The sequence below is a fragment of the Leptinotarsa decemlineata genome, unplaced genomic scaffold (assembly GCF_025532065.1).
Source record: "Leptinotarsa decemlineata unplaced genomic scaffold, Ldec_3_MD MMD2_tig00000010_RagTag_RagTag, whole genome shotgun sequence".
NCBI classification, from domain to species: Eukaryota; Metazoa; Arthropoda; class Insecta; order Coleoptera; family Chrysomelidae; genus Leptinotarsa; species Leptinotarsa decemlineata.
Genome location: NW_027412538.1, coordinates 13,084,064 through 13,109,143, shown reverse-complemented (window position 1 = coordinate 13,109,143; position 25,080 = coordinate 13,084,064). Strand labels below are relative to the sequence as shown.

The following is a 25,080-nucleotide window of genomic DNA, read 5'->3' as shown; positions in this document are numbered from 1 at the left end:
TTATCTTTGGCCTCGAAATAGGCCCCAGTTTCGAAGATAAGCTCTTCATCGGTGTCAAATTTCTTTCCAGCGAGCATTCTGTTGAGACCAGAAAACAGGAAAAAGTCGCTGGGTACCAGATCTGGATATTACGGAATAACCTTTTATCCATTTTCTTCAAACTAACAAAAGTTGCTTCACTCAAGTGCGGAGAGATTGAAAGAATCCAACCTCATACAGACGTTAATAAAAATACTCTCGGGCAGTCAAGCGGCGTTAGAAGCTCTTGACTCTTACATAGCAACGTCTAAATTGGTAGCAAATTACCAAAAACGACTCTCCTCGATAGGAAGACTCAACAGATTGTCTCTGGTCTGGATTCCTAGCCATACTGGCCTAAAAGACAACGAGACTGCTGACTCCTTTGCAAAGGAGGGTGCTGCAAGCAGCTTCATCGGGCCAGAACCTATCATTGGCATCGCTTTGGGCTTTGCCAAACTAAGATTGAACAACTGGATGACAAGTAGATTTATGGACTTCTGGTAGGCGTATTATTCACCCTTCGAACACTTCTTTGGTAGACATGCTGTAAAATTTGTAAACGTGTATTATGAAAGTTAGGGTTAACTGAAAATCATATGGATTCAATACTAGTAGCGTAATCTGTGTTTTATCCTACCAACTTTGCCCATCTAATAGATCTATTTCATGTCACACACGTTTTACCTATCTTGCATAGTTTTCAAAGCATTTGCCATGCATATATAAAAAATAACGTTTGCAGGATATTTTTCAATTGGATGTATTTCTCGATTTTATTAAACTTTTATGTGTTTTTTTATGGAATTTCTAGAAAATGGTAAAACTGTACGATTGATAGTAAAGTGTCCACAAAAACTTCCAACACTGTTCCTACTCCAAAACAAAATACTCTCCGCACCAATTTGGACAACTTTTGAACAAGTCAACGAAAACATCGCCAAGTCCTCCCAGCTAATAATTAGTTTTCAAGCTAATACCATTCTCCAGACCCACTGAAATAATTTTATGAAGGTAGTTGCTACGGAATGCAAATAGCTCGTTAAACTGAACAATTTCACGGTCGACCCGTTCCCTTCCACCGAATTATTAAAATCCTCTGCTCGTTCAGTACATATTCTCAGTAATTCTGAAGTGATGAATGGAATTCTCTCAAATCAATTATGCCACCACTGCCGGATGAATTATTAATCAACGCCATTAAACAATTGAACGAAAGGACCACAACTGGATTTTCAATCTATCCTTCTATTGTGTGCCACCCATATTCTGAGGCAGTGGTCGCCAACCTCTTCAATGTGTTGAGCTACTTTGTTAATTTTGGAATAAACAGCGAGCTACCCACACGGAAGCCACGTAACGCAACGTAAATGAAACAATCCACAGTTAATTTATCATTATATGTATTTATTTTACTATTTAACTGGTAATACATAATACATAAGTACTAATAATAAACTAATAACAAAATAACTAATATTACTAGTACGTACTTGTTCAAAGCTACATTCCTACCTATCAAACGAAGGTGAAGGCTGAATAATTCCTTCACTATCAAGGCAACACGGCATAGAACTGAATATTTGTCTTTACTTACAATAGGCCAGCTACATTCAGTACTTGAGGCTAACGATTTTAAGGCTAAATCATTTTGAAACTTAATGACTTCCATTTCTGTTGCAGCGATGTCTTCGCCAAAGTTCTGCATAACACAAGTTGCAAACTGTTGGATATCAATTTCCATAAAGGGTGAAACTACAAACTGCGCTACTAAAGCCATTTTATTGAAATCCTTAAAACGATTTTTGAAGTTATTCTTCAGGGTAGAAATTATTTCTACATGATATTTGTTGTCATAGGGTTCTAATGGATTTTGAGATATTTTTTCTGAAAGAATAGGAAAAAGCTTGGCATCGCTGTTAATTAGGTTTTGTTCCCAAAACTCCAGCTTTTTGATAAATGCTTTTATATCAGAAATCATTTCCGCTAGTTTTTTGTCTCTCCTCTGAAGCTGCAAATTGAGTTCGTTTAATTTCTCTGAAATATCCACGAGAAAACCAAAATCTCTAAGCCAGATTGAATTTTCTAGTTCCGGAGTCGGTTCATCGCGTTGTTTGAAAAATTGAACTATGCCAGATAGGACATCATTGAAACGTTTCAGCACCCGACCTCTACTTAACCATCGGACTTCAGAGTGAAGGAGTCGGTCCCCGTATTGACAGTCAACTTCATTGGCCAAGGTTCTGAATAATCTTCTTTGTAACGCTTGAGCTCTAATCTTGTTCACAATTTTTACCACCAATTTCATAACGTTGTTTAGTTTCAGAAAATTTCCACATAATGCTTGCTTATGGATAATGCAGTGCTCTCAGAGAAATTGCGGAAAAGTTTCGACATAACGGCACCAGACCCTTATCACAACCCACCATAGCTGGAGCGCCATCGTTTGTCAAGCCTACCATTTTCGATATTGGAATTTTCTCGAAAGAAATAATATTTTTTGAATGAGAAAACAACTCATGTCCAGTAGTGTGTCATTTCAGTGGAATGAACTTCAAAAGATCTTCTTTAATCGTAAAATCACTAAAAACCATCCTGACGAACACGGCCATCTGGGCAGTGTCAACGACATCTGTTGATTCATCCAGTTGAAGTGAAAAATAAACACAGTTATCTGAGTCAGTTCTTAACTGTAAAAAAATATCATTGCTCATTACTTCTACACGTCTCATCACTGTATTAGCAGAAAGTTGCATAGATTTTATAGCTGAAACTATCTCGTCTTTATTTCTAAAGTTGGCAAATAACGAATCAGCAGCTTCTAAAAACGCCTGTTTTATCATTTCCCCGTCTTCATAAGGTTTCTTTTTTTGTGCAATTATCTGGGACACACGGTACGATGCTTCAGTTGCAGCCTTATTTTTGTCGACTGTTCTTAAAAATATTGATTGTTGTCCAATTAACTGCTTTTTTAATTGTTTCAGTTTCTCCTTTCTGGCGGCAGAATGTAGTGGGAATTATTTTTCAACATTAGAATGTACAGTTTTATGATGTCTCTCAATATTTCCTTTTTTAGCAACGGAGATCGAAGTATTACATAACAAACACACATTTTTATCTTTAACTTCTGTAAAAAAGTATTGTTCTTCCCATTCCGAATAAAAGTGGTATGTCTTTACCTTCTTACAACTGCTTGTCATAATATTATTTTTGTTGTTCTCTACTAACCCAACCGCTGGACGTTGGTTACGCGTTCAGTTTTAAACTAAGCGCAATGTCGCCGCGCCGTGCGTATTTATCCCGTTCAAAGCAATCCAGATCCTTCTTGAACACAAACGCGCTGGTCCGGCAGGTCGGTTCTAGCCGATTCTAGCTTGATGGCGTCAGCGGCAGATCGCTCACCGCAACGTTGCCGCTGTTTATGTTTAATATTATGACAATCAGATTTTTTTGTGGAATTTTCGGAAGCTTCTCTGATTTTTGCAGTTTGTATTTTTTAAATTAAAATCGTTGTGAGAGCTATCAGAATTGCTTCCGCGAGCTACCGGTAGCTCGCGATCGACAGGTTGGCGACCACTGTTCTGAGGCCTTTGCCCATGTGTGTCATGGGGGTTTGCTGGCCAAATTTCGAATATTTTTACCATCAACGCTGGTGTTCCCCAGGGATCCACATTGTCTCCCTCTTTTTATTGTATATCAACGAATTATTGGAAAACATCAAGAGTCCAATATATTGCTTTGCTGTTGACAGCACGCTTGTCTCGTCATTCCATTTGGATTCCAGGACTTCAGCTGTGGATGCACATCTTTACCCGCAGCAGGAGGTTGCATGTCATGATGAGGATATAGAAGTGATTTTGAATTAGGATGAAAGTAACCAGGTTCAACTCAATGCCACAAAAATCCAGGCATCGGTTTTCTCGAAAAAGATAAATGTGTCCGAACCGGATATAGATAGATAGATAGATAGAAGTTTATTGATCAGACACCAATTGAACATTGAATTGACAAGTCAAAATACCATAGTTACAGTTTGCTCATTGCTAAAATGAAATATAAAAATTATTATTGTCCATAAAATACGGGGGAGTATACAAAAACCGGAGAAGAGACTATCAGAGAGCTTTTCCGGGTACACTTTCCCGGGTCAGAAATCACAAATCTAACACCGGAGTCCTGGGCGAATTCAAAACTGGAGACCCCGAAAAGGGCATCCAGGGAGGACTGGCAAATGACAAAGAAGGTGATAAATATGGAGAAAATCAAATGGGCAAATGGGCAAAATGGGCAAGCATTACCCAGTAATGCTTCAAAAGGGACCGGAAGTACTTTTCAAAAAATTCTGTATAATTCTCAGGGCAAGGTTAGCACTGGGACACATACCAAAAATTTGGAGACTGATCAGGGCCACCTTCATTCCGAAACCTGGGAAAATCGGACAGGACTCGGGCTTTGAGACCAATTAGTCTCATGTCATTTGCGTTGAAAACGCTAGAAAAACTACTTGACAGGCATATCAGTGACGTATCACTGGCTATCAGACCATTACATCGAGACCAATATGCATACAGGTCAGGTATGTCAACAGAAACGGCTCTATGTCGGGTAACAGAAAAAGTAGAATATACTTACAAAAACATGGAAGTTTTTTTAGTTGCTTTGTTGGACATTGAGGGCGCATTTGATAATACGTTGTTAGAGTCAATCATCCAGGCGTCGAGGAGAAGAGGGATCGACAAGACAAGCTGTAGGTAGATAGACTGCATGCTTATGGGAAGATTGGTATATACAACCATTATGGGGGAAACAGTCGTGGCACGGGTAGTAAGGGGCTGTCTTCAGGGGGGGTTCTATCCCCTCTGTTATGGAACCTTGTAATGGACGAGCTACTATGTCTCTTGTACCATAATGGGTATAAAGCACTGGGCTATGCAGACGACTTAGTCATCTTAGTCCAGGGTAAAAACAATATTGTAGTGAAGGGATGTATACAGCAGGCCCTGAACATTATAGGAAGATGGACCGAAGAAGAAGGGCTTAACATAAGCCCATCCAAATCGACCATAGTAGCATTCATCAAGAGGACTAAAACGGAGGGTCTCGGACCTCTAAAACTTCGAGGTGAAGAAATACAAGTGTCGGAGGAGGTTGAATATCTGGGAGTAATCCTAGATTCCAAACTGACCTGGAACCAACACTTGGACAGGATAAAGAGGAAAGCGGATGCTCGCCAGACGCACCTATGGAGAAACATGAGTGCTAAATCCAGACATGGTATACTGGCTATACACGTTGGTGGTTAAACCCATGATAACATACGCATCTCTGGTCTGGTGGCCAAAGATGAAGAAGGCGACCGCCACCAACAAACTAGGCAAGGTGCAAAGACTTGCATGTTTGGGAATGACGGGAGCAATGTGAACTACCCCAACAGCTGCATTGGAGACACTCCTGAACCTACCTCCTTTACACTTTGTGATAATGGGGGAAGCCACGATAGGCCAATTCAGACTGGAAAACTCACCGAACTATAAAAGATCGGACCGAACAGAAATTTCGGAACAGGAGGAGAAGCACATATTGAATATGTGCACGGACCACATGACACCGAAGTACACCTTTGACACAAACTTCACGGCCAAAACCATAAACCGTGAAGAGTGGAAGACCATTAGTCATTCCGAAAACATGTTTGGAAAAAACACCTGTTAATCAGATGGATCGAAGACCAAACATGGAACGGGAGCTGGAATATACCGAGCGGATAGAAATCTAAACTACAGCTATCCGCTAGGACTATACACATCCGTCTTTCAGGCGGAAGTGTATATATATATATATATATATATATATATATATATATATATATATATATATATATATATATATATATATATATATATATATATATATATAGATCCTGAACTAGCTCTGGATGAACCAAAATCATTGGTACAAAACCAGTTTAAGACATGGACCAATAAGAAGCACACAGAGTACTGGACAAAAGTACCTGGAAACAAACACACAAGTCAGATAGCTCCCAAGGTACAAAAAAATGTCCATGAAATATAAGAATACTTATATAAAACTATCCAATAGAATCAAAATCTTCAATAAGACTTGACACCACATCGTAAATTCCTTTATATCATAGATACGTTCAGTAGCAGAAAAGCTTTCAGTTTAGACTTGAATCTGAACAGGTTTGACTGGTTTTTCAATTCATGGGGTAATAAATTGTAGAAATTTGCGACTGCATATTTTGGGGATTTTTTTGTAATTGTTGTATGTCACTACTTCTAGTCTAAATTCGTTTTTTTGCGAGTTTGGTAGTTGTGAAATTATGAATTTTGATGAGACTGTTTTTGTAAATGTAGATGTGAATTGGAAGTTTATATAAATAAATACTCGTGGAAGAGAAGTTTTTTCTCTTTGAAGATATTTCTGTAGGATTCTCGATAATCCAAATGGAGCATCAGGCGAATTTTTTCGTAAAAAAGTCTCTGGTACTATCGGTGGCCAAACCATAAGCTACAATGTTATAACTTATAGTCGAGTAAACCAATGCATAGTACACAGAAATTATACCCTCCGCATCAAGGCAACTTATCACAGTAGTGTTTACTCAATTTGGAGCAGATCATAGTGATGCGTTCCTCACATCTGAGATTGCTATCAACAGTTGTACCTAGAAATTTGCAACTTTTTTGAAATATTATTGTCTGATTATTAATGTTTAGTTGTTCTGTGGAAAGTTTTCCTGTTTTAGATCTCTGGAATTGAACTGCAATGGTTTTGGAATAGTTTATGATCGAACGGTTCTTTTTACACCAATTATCAAATTGGAGAATAACGTTATTTGTTTTTCTGAGTAGCTCATTTGTATCTGGGGTGGATACTATTATTGATGTATCGTCTGCGAACATATAAAACTCTCCGTCATTTATGTAATAAGGAAGGTCATTGATGAACAATAAGAAACTTAAGGGGCCGAGAACGCTCCCCTGGGGAATACCAATGTCGTTTATTATTTGTATGAACTCTATTGTTGCCGTTTCAGGGGAATGACCTTCTCTGAATCCATGTTGTTTTTCATTCAGTATATCAAACTTACACAGAAAGCTATTTATTCTTTTTGATATACCTTTTTCTAGAACCTTTGATGAAGTGCTCAGAAACACAATAGGTCTGTAGTTTATGAGGGGTATTTTATCTCCTTTTTTGTAAATAGGTGTCACTAACTATATTTTCAGGCGACTTGTAAATTGTCCTAATTCAATTGATTTATTCAGGATGAATGTTGAGTAAGGTGCTATGTCTATGTTAGAACAGAAAATTCCGCTTTCTGCTTCGATAGTGCTTGCGTTCTGTCCTTAAAAAAATAGACTCAGATCAGCGAGACATTCATAAAGAGCAGAGTGACAAAACCTGTAGAAAACAGGAACACATTCTGACTGTTTTGTTATATCTTGATTGATTGGCAAATCATTTTGTCAACAGTAATACCAGAAGTGGAACAATATCAGGGCAACATATTCCAAATATTTGTATAGGAAATCAACAGTAGGGTGTCTAGAAAAATTACCGTTTCTGAGATCCATTCTATGCATTACAAATTACCAACAAACTAGATTTCATAATAGATGTGGAACAGACCCTCTCATATGCTTTCTATTCATAAATGCACGAGTATCTGTGGGGTTTAAGATCGAAAATTATTATTTCAGGACGTATGGTGAATTTCTGGCTTGGTTCCCAGAGATAGTTATCTCTGCGAACATCGAGTTAACTGAAATCAGTTAGCTATCTCGGAGAATAAGTGGAAACTTAATTTCCTCGACTCGAAGCCTTTTCAGCACGGTCTCATTCGATTTCCCGCTTCGTTTGAATTATTTGGGTGACTATTTTTTCATACTCTTCTTGACGTGTCAACTGACACGTCAAAAAGAGTACTTGTACCATGCCATAGAGATTATAACCAAAGAAGGCCACAGCAACAACCGGAAACCAACTAAAACATTGACGCCAGCCGTGAAAGCTTATATTTCTATATCATTCATTCAATATTTCGGATACATTTAGATAACAAAATCCAAAATAGTATTCACTAATGACTGTTAGCTGACAAAAAATGACCTTTGAATAGATGCAGAAGCTCGATCTTGAATAGTGAATAATAAAAACGTATTGGGGAAGAATTTTTTGGCTTTCTACTTCTCCATGGAGAAAAATGTATCATCATTGTGACAAGAGCAGAATTGATTTTTCCGTTGACATATCTCACTGATCATCTAGAGGTGATTCCGATTAGATGTGGAAGAAACCAGTTTCAATTCAATGCCAAAAAAATCCAGACATCGATTTTCTCCAATCGGATATAATAATGTCAGGTCAGACAATTCCACTTTTTGCTTCGATAAGTTTGTTGGGGGTTAAAATAGACACCAATATGTCGCTGGAATTGCAAAGGCCGCTTCTCAAAAGCTCGGAACACTGTTACGAAACAGAAAACTGTTCACACCTCAGCAATTTTCAATGCTTCATAAAGCTCAGATCACACATTCTTTGGAGTGTTGTTCTAATGTATGGAGCTCTGCTCCCAAACATACCCTGAAGCTGCTGGGTTCCATCTAGAAAAGACCCATCCGCCGCAATTGTGGCATAAAAAAATGTGAGTAACGGATTTTTACATACAATCCAAACCATATAATATATACGATTATTCAGGTTATTTTGGAACCTTTGTGGAGTATCAGATCAAGTCAGATGAAGATCGATACAGTTTTTCATGTTCCACCGCAAATAACAAACCCGTTTGAGCGATCTTCCACTCTGTATTCAATAACATTCAAATATATGAGTTCGACTATCATTACAACATTCCAGCGGAGGTGATCACATTTTTCAGGCCATTACTTTTCGAAGCTATTGTGATACTTGTTATTTTAGATAATGTTTATTTTTTCAATTTTACGAATTAATTCATGATATCTTTATGGATTCTTAAACATAAGAGTTCTATCTTTAGGATCGAGCAAAGCGATATTCAAATTTTGTGATCTTTTTAAGGCGTTTGATTGCGTTGATCATAAGATCTTGCTTCACCAATACGGCTGCAGAAAAATGACGCTCAAATGGTTTGAATCTTTCTTTTAAGGAAGGAATCAAATGGTGAAAACAACAGGACTTTCAAAAAAAAAAAAGAGAAAAATTTGGGTGATGTTCCACAAGGATCCGTTTTAGGACCCATCTCATTCTTATTATATGTCAATGACATTGCAAATTTGAAAATTTCTGGAAATTTCACTCTTTTCGCTGATGATACGACGATATTGTGGAACAACAAAAACTCAAATGATTCACACAATGCATTATCTACTGATATGGAAAAAATAGAGTGGTGTGATGCTAATTTGCGATAGCAAAGGATATTCAATATCACTAAAACAAATATTTTATCATTCAGATATGCTCTTGATGACCTGTCATTTGGTGATAACTTAGTGATCAAGAACGAGAACCAATCTAAATTTCTAGGTATTCACATTGACAATAAGTTCAAATTTATTGAACATATCAAACAAGTTGAAAGTGAAATTTGTTCTGGATGTTATGCAGTGAGAGTAACTTCACTAAATTCGGGAATCAAAACTGCCAGAACGGTGTATTACGCCCTTGTTGAATCCCACCTACGGAATGGAACACCGTTTTTGGGAGTAAGCAATTCATCAGCACTTCTGTCTGTATTAATACTGCAGAAACGGTATATGTGTAAGATTAAACCTAGCGATTCGTGAAGACGCAAACTAGTCGAGCAAAAGATTTCAACAGTGATTGCTTTGTTCATGTTGGAATCGGTTTGCCTCATTTACAAAAATATATCCCTATTTGAGGCTTCCTGCCATTCTTATAGCACCCGTTCCACTGCGTTGAAATTGCCAATTCCTTTAACACATTTGCTCAAGAATTCTATTTATTACAATGGGGTCGAAATGTTTAATCACTTGCCCTCAGATATAAGACGTTTAGAATAAGAGTAAAAACATTTTTGGCTGATAGACCCTATTATAATTTGCAAGAGTTCTATAATGATGAATTTACGTGTCAAAATGTGCATATTTGACATTAGGTTATATAAGATTTTTGTTTATATTCTAGTTTGAATATAAATGTTTGATTGTCTGGTGCAATAGGTGTGTTTATTCATGTACTATTATTTATAAGTATATATGTTTATATGTCTATTATGTCTATTATGAGCCCTGAGCAAGCGCAGTGAGCCAAGAATGACAAACTTCTGCATCTGTGGGGCTAAGCCGGTATGATTTTAAGATTCGGGAGTAGAGAGGACATCATTCCATCATTATTATTATTATTATCAAATCACTATTTGTTTATCATTTAGTGTGTTATTTCGATGAAGGAAATATTGTCAGTCCATCTTCTTTATCAATATTGGGTAACAAGTTTTTTGAAACAGTGATCAAAAATCAATGCAGAGTGCAAAAAACTGCTGGTTACCATTGTATGTCATACCATTCAGGAAATGACCTCTGACTTTGTGCCTCCAACTGTCAACTACGAACTGCCTTATAAAGTACTGTTCCCGAGTAGAGAGGACCGGATCTTCTGGGAAAAGGAAATATTAAGAGCAGATAGTTGTTGGTTCATTGATGGATCAAAAACACTTTCAGGTTCTGGTGCAGGTGTTTTGAGTCGCAGACCCAGGACAGAGATATCTACCTGCCTAGGAACCTATGCAACTCTATTTCAAGCGGAAAGTTACGCTACTGAATTGTTTGGGGAGAGATTGGAAAAATCCAACTTTATACACGAGTCAATAAAATATTCTCGGACAGTCGAGCGGCTTTGGAAGCTCTTGACTCCTACCAAGCAATGTCTAAATTGGTGACAAATTGACAAAAACGACTCTCCTCGATTGAAAGACCGACAGCTTGTCTCTGGTCTGAATTCCTGGCCATACTGGCCTAAAAGACAACGAAACTGCTGCAAAGGAGGGTGCTGCAAGCAGCTTAATTGGACCAGAACTTTTAGGCTTTGCCAAACAAAGATTGAACACCTGGATGGCAAGAAGATGACAGAATCTTATAGACTTGGCACACTCCAAGGCGTTTATTGATCCTTCGAAACTTGATACCAAACATTTGTTGGATTACGATGTCTAAGAGGCCTTTTTTACAGGTCAACAAAGTCTTCAAACTCAACATAATCCATGCCATCGGTCAAATTCAGCTAGAGTCCTGGAAAATTGGACGTTTCGGATACGTTTCCACCCAGAGAAGCCGAGGTGGACATACGAAAGATGTTGTATTCCACTTAAAAAGTCATCAATAGGTCTTTCAAACTTTGTTGTATTTGAATTCATAGATGAGAAGCCCCTAATGAAGGGCCCTAATTTAGTTGAACAATGAATTTTAGTTAGTATGAATTGTTTTCTATCAGATAACAAGTTCTCATTTTCGAAAAAGATGTATAGTCTTGAAGTTTGGATATTATCACATAGTTCAAATTGAAAGAATTTTATTCGCTGTTCCACTCATTCATCATTCATCCAAATAATGAAAGAACTCATTTAAAAACTAAATTAGATATTTATTGTTAGTCCGGTCAAATTAGACTAAAAAATAAGAGTGAAGGTACATAAATTTACAACAAGCTGCAAATGCGTGTAATTGTTCAAAACATAATTGAAAGTGAGATTTTAAAATTCCGAATGATTGCGATGCCTGGAAAAAAATGTATTCGAACTCAAAGGTCAAAAATCTCGAAAAAAATTGTTTTTTCACGATTTTCAGGAAAACGGTAAGTTTTATCATGAAATAACCCCAGATAAAAATTGTAGATCATACAATTCTCTACATCGTCATTATATGCATAAGTATGCCACGTATATACATCTCTGAAGTTGAAGTTTGAGTAAAAATATTTTTCTATTGGTATACATAAGTATAAATATGAGAATATCAGGTAGAATGAAATCCAGTCCCATATGTTCAGTATGTACGTCGACATTTTGGTGCCAGAATTACTGTCGTATTTGATGGTCATGATGATTGCACAGGAAATATTAAAGCTGCAGAACAACGTCGTCGAACTTTAGCAACATCTTCATCTCCCGATATTCTATTTGATGAACTTATGACATTTCCTACCGGTCAACAGAAATTTCTTGCAAATACTCACAACAAATCTCGGTTCATTTCAATGTTGAAAGATAAGTTTATTGGCGAAAATATATTGGTTAAACAGGCTCATAACGATGCCGACGTACTGATTATTGAAACAGCTATAGAGCAATTTAATTTGACAAATACAGCTATTGTTGTTGGTGAAGATGTAGACTTACTCTCTTACTGCTCGAACTCCACCTGAAAAAACTATTTTCTTTCTAAAGCCAGGAAAAGCTCAAAGTCAAACAGAAATATATTCGTCAAAAAGTTTATCTACTTTTACAAAGAGTCAAAATCACGTACTATTTTTACACGCAATAACTGACTGTCTTTAAGATGTTTGAAAAACAAGATTTAGTTCAATGTGCTGAAGTTTTCAAAAAAAGTAATTCGACTCAACAAGAAATTATCACCAACGGGATTCAGTTTCTTCTTTCTATGCATAAAGCTCCGAAAAAAACCACCTGCTTAGATAAGTATCGATATGCATGTTTCGTAAAAAACACTTAAAAATAAGAAACATTTGCAATTAGCTTGTCTTTCTCCAACCTCAGTTGCTGCTCATCAACATCTTTTCCGGGTATATTACCAAGTTCAAGTGTGGCTTGGTTATCAGCTAGACCCAAAGGACTGGGGTTGGAAGTTAATCGACAATGCATTAAAACCTATTCAGACTTTACTCCCACCTGCGCCGGAAAAACTGCTGAACACAATTTTTTGCAACTGTAAAAAGGGATGCAGCGCTAAATGTGGTTGTGAAAAAGTTGAACTGTTGTGTTCTCTGGCATGTACACATTGTCAAGGCCAGTCATATTCTAATGCTGAATCACCAATAGTGGAGGATTCATTTGATACCACGAGGAAACATGCGATACATCACTCTTGACGCAGTTCACCTACACCCAGGATGAACATCAAGAAGAAGAAGAAGAAGATCAAGAAGAAGAAGAAGATCAAGAAGAAGAAAAAGACCAAGAAGAAGAACGACAAGGAAAAGTATTTGAAGGTCATGACTCAGATGAATACATTTTTACATTTTTTTAATTTCAATCGCTTTTATAATTTCCAACCTTTCCTAATATATCTTATTATGCAAGTTTTCAATTTGACAGAATCACAACAGACATGTGGAATAGACCTACTGGGGAAACCACGTTGAAAAAAGCGCTAAGTACATCTGAGAAATGGTGGCTCTGAGAGAAAAAACAAATTTTTCTACATATTTGTAGAGAATTTTATGATCTACAATTTTTATTTGAGGTTATTTTGTGAAAAAACCTACCGTTTTCCTGAAAATCGAGAAAAACCAATTTTTTTCGAAATTTTTGACCTTTGACCTCGAATAAATTTTTTCCCAGGCATCGCAATCATTCGGAATTTTGAAATCTCATTTTTAACTATGTTTTGAATAATTACACGCGTTTGCAGCACGTTGTAAATTTATGTACCTTCCAATATCTACACTGACCGGATTTTGTAACGAAACGGAAAAAATACTTTAGGAATGAACGCACACTCAAATGTTGATCGAAAATACAATAAACCACTAGAAACTTACATTATGCTGCCACTCAGCAGGATCGAAGAGAAGAAGATGTGCTGCATTGCTGGAACCTTCTCTGAAGATCAATAGATACTAAATGAATTTCTCAATACTGTCTCCTTTTGATCCTGACCTCCCTCAATATTTATGAAGATTTATGCGCTGGCATTGCAACTTTGATCCGGTCACTGTACTAAAGTTAAATGCTCAGTATGCAATCTGTGTAGAGTTTGCGTATTTGGAGATTGTTTTATATTTCTATATCCTATGATCGTATCACTTTTGATGTCTATGAACTTGGAATTTTAAAAGACGGAATTCTGAATACTGCATGTTTTTGTTTTAGAATATTGGAGTTGAGGTTGGAACATCTTTCAATTCATGTATTAACTTGAATGAATCAAAATCATTTCATTATCTTCCATATTTGACAATAGTTCATTCAATGCCCTCTCCGTCCAACCTTTCTGGCCTAACGCCACCGCCTCTGAAATAATTTGAATCAATTTCCGCAACCGACGCCTTTTCCGACTTACTCAAAAATAACGTTTCCACAATATTTCACTTAGACTTCTCCTTGCGACCCCATCCCCACGTGGAAATAAAACGCAGCTGTGAGATTTGTTGTTTCCAGGTTCCAGGATACCGAGCATTAATCCCTTGGGATAGTGCAATGGCAGTATGGATGGTGAGAACCGCATCATATTGAACGTCGGCGGGATTCGCTACGAGACATACAAGGCGACTTTGAAAAAGATACCGGCCACAAGACTTTCTCGACTCACCGAAGCCTTGGCCAATTACGATCCCGTTTTGAATGAATACTTCTTCGATAGGCACCCAGGAGTGTTTGCGCAGATCCTCAATTATTACAGGTGAGTTGATGGTCTTCAATATATGTCCAAATTTGATGTGGGTGACTAATGGGTTACCCATACTTTCAATAGTACTTGATTGAATCACATACAGTGCATTTTTTCAATGCCACCCCCCCCGTTCTATTCTTTGAATGGGTCAACTCACAAAATGGAAATCTGGGATAATGAAATTGATGCATGAATACTTTAATCTGAAGTGAAATTGACAGATTAAACTTTCAAGATGGCGACTCCCAACCAGCAAAGTTGTTCTATAATTACTGCCAAAATGCTATTTTATTATATTAGATGATCGGTGAACACAATACAGTTGTAGGCAATAAAAGTGTTTTATAAATTTGTCATAGAAACGTTTATGAAATGAAATTAAGAAACCATTATAAAATAGTCAGGAAATTATCACAGAAACGTTTTCGCAACTAACTTATAACATTTATTTTCCTATAAAAGTAAATTGTTATGTAGCAGTTTTGTAACACTTTTCTGCGAGATTTTTATGATAGTTTTAAAACGATTTCAAGCTTATTCCATAACTGTTTCCTGTAGCTTTAATGAAATTATTTTATGGGAATGCTTTCAGATACTATTTTATTTTCATTACCATATTGTCACTTCAATGATAATTTCCCAACTATTTTATAATACGGTATATCAACTACAATTCAAAAACACTAATATAACTGTTATAAAATCAAATTGCTTTAGCTAATGTATATTTGCTGCCACCAAGAATAAAATGCAGCATTTAAGAGCAACCAGCTGACATCGATTAAAAATCACTGCTTTAAAGAATTCTTCAAAATTTCAGTTATGTTTAGTAATAATATTTTTGTTCGTTGAACATGGCTGAGCTGAACATGGCTCAAACTGAGACTGCAAGAATTGTGAAGTTCGATGATACCAATTTTCAGTTGTGGAAATTCAGTGTTTCCATTGTGTTGAGAGCCAATGAGTTGATGGATATAGTAACCGAAAAAAAACCTGCCTTAACTACCTCAAATGCTGATGAAGTAAAGAAATGGGAGAAAAAAAATAACCAAGCTATGGTTATATTTCTATCATCTATCAATGAAGATCATTTAAATTGTCTAGTTAACTGCCAAACTGCCGATGAGATGTGGAAGAAACTGATTATGGTATCAAAACATATGATGTATCAGAAATTCTACGAGCTCAATATGTCCAAAACTCAAAGTATTGCGAATTTCATTGCCGAAGTTGAAACCATAGTAAAGCAGTTGAAAGATATGGGTGAAGATATATCAGATGTTGCTGTTATTTCAAATATCATCAATAGCCTTCCACTCAAATTTGCAATGCTAGTGACTGCATGGGATTCAGTTGATTCCAGTTAACAAATTCTCTCAGATCTTATAGCTAGACTTCTGAAAGAGGAGCAGAAGTTATCTGTTTCAGATAACAAGGATGACAGTCTTGCTCTCCAAATTAAATCCATGAAAATACGTCACAATCCGAAAAATTCCACTAGAAAATCAAACATCCAAGAATTGAAACAGTAAACGAAATGCGGATGTTGCAAGCAGTTAGGTCATTGGTGGAGAGAGTGCCCGAGCCGAAAAAAAAAAGAAATTTGATAAATCCCACTCCAAAAATGAATCAATCAGCGAACATTCCAAAGGAGTTCTCATTTGTGATCTACCAACTGATATAGAAGATTGGTTGAGAATGAAGAAAATGAAGAAGATATATGGTTGGCTGATACTGGGGCAAGTGCACACATGTCATTTAAAAAAAATGGTTTCACAACCTGAAAACAGTTTCAGATGAAATTTCTGTACAAGTTGCAGAGAATAAACTTGTGATTCCGTGTTAGGAAACACACGTTGAAAGGTAAGACCTCGTTAATCCTTAGCTCGCACAAGTTTCGACTTCTGAGGGTTGTCGTTCGTAGGGGTGCGACAGCTGGTTAATGGAAAAACAGATTTTAAACAGATTTTAAACAGAAAAGTGACAGCTGTTGGTGAAAGCAAATATTAATGGTTTTTAGAAGGACAAGGTAATCGCAGACGTCCTATTCATACCAGAACTGAGGAGAAATTTGTTATCTGTCGGAAAAATAACTGACAAAGGTTTCGTTATGACTGCTCAAAGAGACAGATGTGAATTTCGCAATGCTGCTGGTGAACTATCCTGTGTAGGTTTGAGACGAGGTAATATGTTCAAGATGCTCATGAAATTCGACAAAATTGAATGCAATGTATTAACAAGTAATAGTCTCAAACTTTGGCATGAACAAATTGGGCACGTCAATCTAAAGTATGTGCGAGACACAATAAATAGTGGTGGAGTAGAAGGGGCAAGTCTTGAAGATGAATCTGATTTCTTTCGTGAAGGTTGCAAGTTTGGAAAGCAACATAGAAGAAGTTTTGTCAAATCACAACGTCGCAATGTAGAAAACCCAGGATAATTTATTCATGCGGATGTTTTCGGTCCATCAAATATAGTATCTCCTAGTGGATCAAGATATTTTCATTTATTCAAGGACGACTGCACTGGTTTCCGAAAGGTCTATTTTCTGAAACATAAATCGGAAGTTTTTGAAAAATTTATCGAATTTGAAGTCCTGACAAAACGACAGACCGGAAATGTCAAAAATATTTCGATTCGATAACGGAACTGAGTTTGTACGAGACCTCAGCTCCTTATGCTCATGAACAAAATGGAAAAACAGAAAGAGATATAAAAACTATCACTGACAGTGCACGTTCCATGTCGTATTCGAAAAATTTGAGTTTGGAATTATGGACTGAAGCTGTGAATATTTCGGTACACAGGCAAGCAAGAGTATCTTTGAAGGAAAACGCCGCGTTATTCTTCAGAATTTATTACCGTTTCAAGTTTGACGTAAATTGAAATCCCACATGCCAGATCAGCGGAAACGAGAATCTTTTGACACCAAACGGTGTAAGATGGAATGAATGCCAAATCGCATTCCTGAATGAATTTCCAGCTCATCTTTCAAACTGGAAAGTAATATTGGTTTCCAGGCAGCAGAGGTATATTCCGTTCATTCTCAAACAGTTCACGGAAACTGGCCGTCTATTAAGATTTATTACATGAATTAATTTTAGGTGGTTGGATTTCAAAAGGATATTTTTTGGTAAATTTTCGTTATCTGGACACCCGGCGATTTTGAAAAAAAAACTTACGTATTTTGATGCGTAGATTACGAATCCGAAAGAAAAAAACGGCGCTCTCCCTTATTTAAAAAGTTACGGCCCTTCAAAGTTCAGAAAAGGGCAACTTTTCAGCCTTCTTTTTCACTAAATGAACTATTTAAAAACACAAGCATTAATTCACTAGGTCACCTTTACACCTTATTCCTCCTTCTTTAACACTTTTCACTTCAATAATCAACATTTTTCTTACAGAAATGTTAAAAAATGTACGGAGCTGCTTTTTGGTTACATATCACTGTATTTTACGTTTTTAAGGTTAATGATATGGTTGGTACGACTGATGCAGTCCATATTCCTGAAGTAATTCAAATGTTTTTTACCTTCATTCTTTAGATCGTAAATTGGTTTTTGGTGGTGTATTACGAATTTGAAATAGTAGGCGACGGCAAATACCAACCGCTTTTTTCTGAAATGTCACTAGTAACTAAGCTAAAAATAGAATAATGTCACCAGGAGAAGCATTCGTTTTTAAATTAGGTTTTTTATGAGAAAAATGTTGATTATTGAAGTGAAAAGTGTTAAAGAAGGAGCAATAAGGTGTAAAGGTGACCTAGTGAATAAATGCTTGTGTTTTTAAATAGTTTGTTTAGTGAAAAAGAAGGCTGAAAAGTTGCCCTTTTCTGAACTTTGAAGGGCATTAACTTTTTAAATAAGGGAGAGCGCCGCTTTTTTCTTTCGGATTCGTAATCTACGCATCAAATACGTAAGTACAGCCAAACATTTTTTCAAAATCGCCGGGTGTCCAGATAACGAAAATTTACCTATTTTTTTTGTGGATGTACACGTCACGTGTCTGGAGAAAACCGATAAAATTCATATTTAGTGGGCAAGAATGACCTAAGTCCATTGCTCGCACTGAAAAAGAATAAGGTGGATCAATCACTTGCAAATGAACCTTGGTAGGAGAATCATTAATATCCATATATCTCGGCTTGTTCCGAAGATATTTTAGTTCCGTACTGAAATGAGGGAAATGCATGATCTCATCAAAATTCTGTGAAGGAGGAAAAGGTCCAAGGACCGAAGCAGCATAATCACGTTAAATAGCAGAAAAGTATATCGGTAATCTTTCGTTGCTTTTCCTATTCTCCTTTCGAGTTCATCAACGAATAACAGAGACTCCGGGCCATAAACACCAAAAGTTGCAACCGCTACTGGATGGAACAGACAGTTTTTACCAGATTCTGGTATTGTTTCGTTTTAATTTTCCGCCAGGCAATGCTGCAGTTCCACGACCGTCTCAACGCAAGTGAAGTCCCATACCACAGGTTTACCGTATTTCTATGGTATGAGAGACATACCGTCTGGTCGTTTACCATCATCTCGACTGGTTCCTAAGAGTTCCATAATTGCAGGAACACCATATCTCGTTTCAATATGTCATTCACTCAACCATGCGACTTTTCTATAATTATACATGAATTATGCATATAAACCTCCTTCGTGCAAATCTAAAGTAAATGGAACTTCAAACGTTCCAGCCAGTCTCTATATACCTACACAGTAGGTTTAATGGACTGACACCTATCAGAAAACAACTACTCCCCTGGCTAATACCACGAAGGGCGTTGGATTATATCCGACAGGCGTCAGTGCAGGAATTTTCACAAAAAATGTCCTGCATATGCAATTGGCAATACAACTGAAAGAGCCGACCTTCAATTATGGAATGGGCACACTTGCAGACCGGTTTCGGGCTTATTAGCCACTCATCAGTGCAAGATAGTGACCATCATCGACCTGAAGTCAATGATATTCCACAATTGAAAATCGGAAATCTCTCAGAGTATTTCATTCCTCTTCCGAAGTTGGAGCGAACATCGCAAATGTCACTCCTGTCACTCGTGCATACTTCATTCACTGGTAAGAACCGTATGAAAATATCTCGAAATTGTTCGCTATTGATGGCTGTCAAACAAACACTAAAGAAAGCAGGGTTTTCAAAATTGAAACATGTACTTTCTAGTAACGTGAAATTTTTCAAACAAGTACCGCCATCTCTAGGTTAGACCGGGCTCTTCTGGGACCAGCCTGGTAAACACAGACTGACAGCCACGGCGGTGGGAATTTGTTTTATAGTATTCATAGATGTTTCGCCGCGTGTATGTATTTAGAAGTTGAAATACTGTATTAATGTCGATTTTCAACTTTATATCTCCATTCGATTAGGAAAAAAGTCTGGCTTGATATAATTCGAACTCACTTTATATGTACTTCTTCATTTGAAAAAAGTATTTGTTTGATTAACGGGCGCGTCTGCTGCCTTATTTGTAACCCTCCTTTGCGCGCCGCTGTCTTCCCTGGGCTTGGTAGATGATTTTCAGGCTTCCTCTCCGGAATCTGAAAATATCAATGGTCATTTTTCTAATAAATATGCGGCTGATTGATCCCAAAGTTGGTCCCTAACTGAGTATAACAAAGTCCTGCGAAAATCGAAGAGGGATACGTGGAGAACGCAATGTGAGGAGTTCGAGCAAACCCAAGCATGTGCCAGGCTCTACAAAATACTCTCGAAGGAACCTCAGATCTCAATAAAGACTATCAGAGAAAAGGCTATCAGAGAGCTTTTCCGGGCACACTTTCCTGGGCCAGAAATTCTAAATCTAACACCGGAGTCCTGGGCAAATTCAGAACTGGAAACCCCGAAAAGGGCATCCAGGGAGGACTGGCAAATGACGAAGAAGGTGAACTGGAGAAAATTAAATGGACTGTCAACTCATTTCAACCCTATAAATTGCCGGGACCTGATGGCATATACCCAGTAATGCTTCAAAAGGGACTGGAAGTTCTTTTCAAAAAATTGTGTATGATTCCCAGGGCAAGTTTAGCACTGGGACACATACCAAAAATTTGTAGACTGATCAGGGTCACCGTCATTCTGAAACCTGGGAAATTCGGACAGGACTCGGCGAAGGATTTGAGACCAATCACTCTCATGTCATTTGCGTTGAAAACGCTAGAAAAACTACTTGACAGGCATATCAGGGACGTATCACTGGCTATCAGACCATTACATTGAGACCAATATGCATACAGGTCAGGTATGTCCACAGAAACGGATCTATGTCGGGTAACAGAAAAAGTAGAACATACTTACAGAAACAAGGAAGTACTTTTAGCTGCTTTCTTGGACATTGAGGGCGTATTTGATAATACGTCGTTAGAATCAATCATCCAGACGTCGAGGAGAAGAGGCATTGACAAGACAAGCTGTAGGTGGATAGACTGCATGCTCAGGGGAAGATTGGTATATATAACTATTATGGGGGAAACAGTCGTGGCAAGGGGCTGTCCTCAGGGGAGTTCTATCCCTCATTTTGATTACTGTTCAACAATTCTAAACTTTTTGATGCAAACTCTATATCCTCTTTGCAAAAACTACAAAATAGATGTATGCGTATACTCCTAAAATGTAATAGATACACCCCTATAATGACCATGCTTCAGGTTCTCGATTGGCTATCTGTAAAAGACAGGTTTTTCTATTTTTCCATGATATTTATTTTCAAAATTATTACTGGAAAATTTCCTACCTATTTCAACCAGTTCATAACTTATCAAAATGAAATCCATGATTACCCTACACGACGGAATAAGAACTTATATGTTACCCGAACAAAATATACCATGACAATGAATTCTCTTTTCCACAAGGGTCTCTTGGACTACAATAAACTTCCCAATGATATTAAATGTAGTGACTCCATTTTAATTTTTAAAAACCGTCTAACTAAATATCTGAAAGAAAAATATGTTTGAGTTTAACATATCTTCCATATTTATATCAGCTTTTTAGTTCATTGGTCTATCGGGAGTTGTACACTCCATCCTTTGATTTTATTTATTTTTATTATTCTTGTCATACTTTTGCTTGTATTTTCAAAATGTGATTGTTATAACAGTATTATGTATATTAGGTTTTCTATATTAAAAAATGCTCTTATTATTATATCCCCTCTGTTATGTACCTTGTATTGGACGAGCTATTATGTCTCTTGGACCTCAATGGGTATAAAGCACTGGGGTATGCAGACGACTTAGTCATCTTAGTTCAGCGTGAATACAATAATGTAGTGAAGGGATGTATGCAGCAGACCCTGCATATTGTAACAAGATGGACCGAAGAAGAAGGGCTTTACATAAGCCCATCCAAATCGACCATAGTAGCATTCACCAAGAGGGCTGAAACGGAGGGTCTCGGACCTCTAAAACTTCGAGGTGAAGAAATACAAGTGTCGGGGAAGGTTGAATATCTGGGAGTAATTCTAGATTCCAAACTAACCTGGAACCAACACTTGGACAGGATAAAGAGGAAAGCGGAGGTAGCACTGATGCTCACCAGTCGAACCTATGGAAAAACATGGGGGCTGAAACCAGACATGGTATATTGGCTATACACAAAGGTGGTTGAACCCATTATAACATACGCATCTCTGGTCTGGTGGCCAAAGATGAAGCAGGCGACCGCCATCAACAAACTAGGCAAGTTGTAAAGACTTGCATGTTTGGGAATGACGGGAGTATTGAAAAGTACCCCAACATTGGAGACACTCCTGAATCTACCTCCTTCACACTTTGTGATAATGAGGGAGACCAATATGGGCATAATTGCAAATGCAAAAAATAAATCTAAAACGGCCTGGACTATTATAGGATCAGGCAAAAAATCAAAAAGGAGGTTGGAACCAATTCACTTAACTATTGATAACAATATTGTACAGGCACCCCAGAATGTAGCAAATCACTTTGTTGAATATTTTAATACCATACCCACACTACTGGCTAGCAATGTTGAAGAATCGTCAGAAGACCCACACTTAGATACTTCAATCCTTATACTTTTTCATTTAAACCAACAACAGAACCAGAAATAAATGATATCATCAAAAACCTAAAATCCTCTCATTCTACTGGTAATCATGAAATAAGTCCTAATCTTTCAAAAAAGTGTTCGTCATTTATTGCAGGCCCACTAACTTTTGCCATCAACTGCTCGTTGGAAGAAGGTATTTACCCAGATAGCTTAAAAATTGGAAAAATAAAAGCTATACATAAAAATGGAAATAAAACTCAAGTTGAAAATTACAGGCCCATTACTGTCCCCAGTGCTTTTGCAAAGGTTTATGAAAATGGGTGTCAAATTCAGTCGTTTCATTCTTTGATCTTCATAAGCTATTCAATGAAAATCAATTTGGTTTTAGAAAGGGACGTTCAACAACACAAGCTATAATAAAACTACTAAAAGAGCTATGTAATAGTCTAGATATGGGTAATAGAACTCTGGGTATTTTCTTAGATCTAAGTAAGGCATTTGATCTTGTAGACCACAGAATTCTACTGGACAAATTGGAAAAGTATGGTTTTAGGGGAAACTCACGTAGATGGTTTGAAAGTTATCTCCAAAATCGAACACAATACGTTGAAATAGATCAGTATAAATCTGAACGTTTAAAGTATACTATTGGAGTACCACAAGGTTCTATTTTGGGACCTCTACTTTATATAATTTATGTCAATGACTTTGAAGGAAATTTTGTAATGTATGCGGATGACACAACACTACTGGTTAGTGGTAAGAATGTTACATCCACAGTAGACTTGGCTCACAGGGAAATTTTAAAAGCCCAGGACTGGTTTTCTAGCAATAAATTAATCTGCAATGATAAAAAATCATTCTTCCTAAGATTTAGTTATGCCCCAAATGGTCATGATCACAGTTTACTGTTAAAATCACAGCACGGTTTAATGAAACAGGTGAATTCAATAAAATTTCTAGGACTTACTCTCACTGAAGATTGTAAATGGAATCAACATATTAATGAAATATGTAAAAAAATAACGCCTATGTGTTACTGTATCTATCAACTCAGTAAAAATATAGATAAGTCGGTGGTACTCATGTACTATCATGCCCAATTACACTCAACAATCTCATATAGTATAGTAGCTTGGGGTCTATCACGTGAGGCACAAAGGGTATTTATTTTACAGAAGAGAGCTGTCAGAAACATTCAGAGTGTAAATAGACGTACTAGCTGCAGAGATCTATTCAAAGTTTTAAGAATATTAACTCTTCCGTGCATTTACATGTACCACCTGTTAATTTTTGTAAAATTGGATCAGCGACCTTTTACCTTCTTAAACAAAAATAATTACGGCACAAGAAATTCAACATTGTTAGAAATACCAAATCATAGACTGGCTAGATCAGAATCAAGTCCAATTTTCATGGGTGTCAGGCTATTTAACAAATTGCCAAATCATGTTAGAAAAATGACACTAAGAAAATTTAAACCGTTCCTAAAAAACTTTCTGATTGATAAAGCCTACTACTCCATTGAAGAGTTTATAAACGACTTATCAATATAACTGAAGAATTGAGATTGTCATCTAGGGTTGTTAATATATTATAATTTTACCTAGTTATAAGTTTTAATATATAATTTTACATAAGTGTTCATATCCTATATGTACATAATTTTTTCTTTTTTATTAGTTTATTTATATCATATTACACTGACTTGTTCTATATCATTGAGTTATGATCCAGAAGAACCAATAAATTATTATTATTATTATTATTATTATTCAGACTGGAAAACTCACCGAACTACAAAAGATCGGACCGAACAGACATTTCGGAACAAGTGGAGAAGCACCTGACACCAAAGTACACCTTTAACATAAACTTCACGGCCAAAATCATGAGCCGTGAAGAGTGGAAGACCATTAGTCATCCCGGAAACATGTTTGGAAAAAACACCTGGTATACAGATGGATCGAAGACCAAACATGGAACGGGAGCTGGAATATACCGAGCGGATAGAAATTTAAACTACAGCTATCCGCTAGGACTATACACATCCGTCTTTCAGGCGAAAGTGCATGCTATCTTGCAGTGTACAAGGCTTATTGAATTGAGACCTCAAAAAAATGAGCGGATCAATATTTTTACAGAGAGCAAGAGCACACTAGGGGCTCTGACAAACTCGAAGGTGACATCAAAACTGGTCTGGGAATGCCATGAAGAACTGAATGAACTTGCAAACAGGAACAAATTAACTTTGTACTGGGTGCCAGGGCATTCAGGAATCACAGATAATGATAAAACTGATGAATGCCCTAGACACGGATCATCAACTTCATATATAGGTTCTGAACCAGCTCTGGGGATACCAAAATCATTGGTAAGAAACCAGATTAGGACATGAACCAATAAGAAGCACACAAAGTACTGGACAAAAGTA

At 37.0% G+C, this 25,080-nt stretch overlaps 1 protein-coding gene across 2 annotated transcripts in view; it reads left to right on the top strand.

Annotated features, from left to right (window-relative positions):
* LOC111508298 (potassium voltage-gated channel protein Shaw) overlaps positions 1 to 25,080 on the top strand; it is a 129,584-nt gene that overhangs the window by 19,540 nt on the left and 84,964 nt on the right. Inside the window, exon 2 of one of the 2 annotated variants that reach the window (XM_074171483.1) lies at positions 14,390 to 14,630. In XM_074171483.1, coding sequence (XP_074027584.1) covers positions 14,437 to 14,630 — 194 coding nt within the window. In that variant the 5' untranslated portion in view covers positions 14,390 to 14,436. Of the gene's footprint in view, positions 1 to 14,389; positions 14,631 to 25,080 lie in introns of those variants that run through there. The other variant, XM_074171484.1, reaches the window with a different exon arrangement.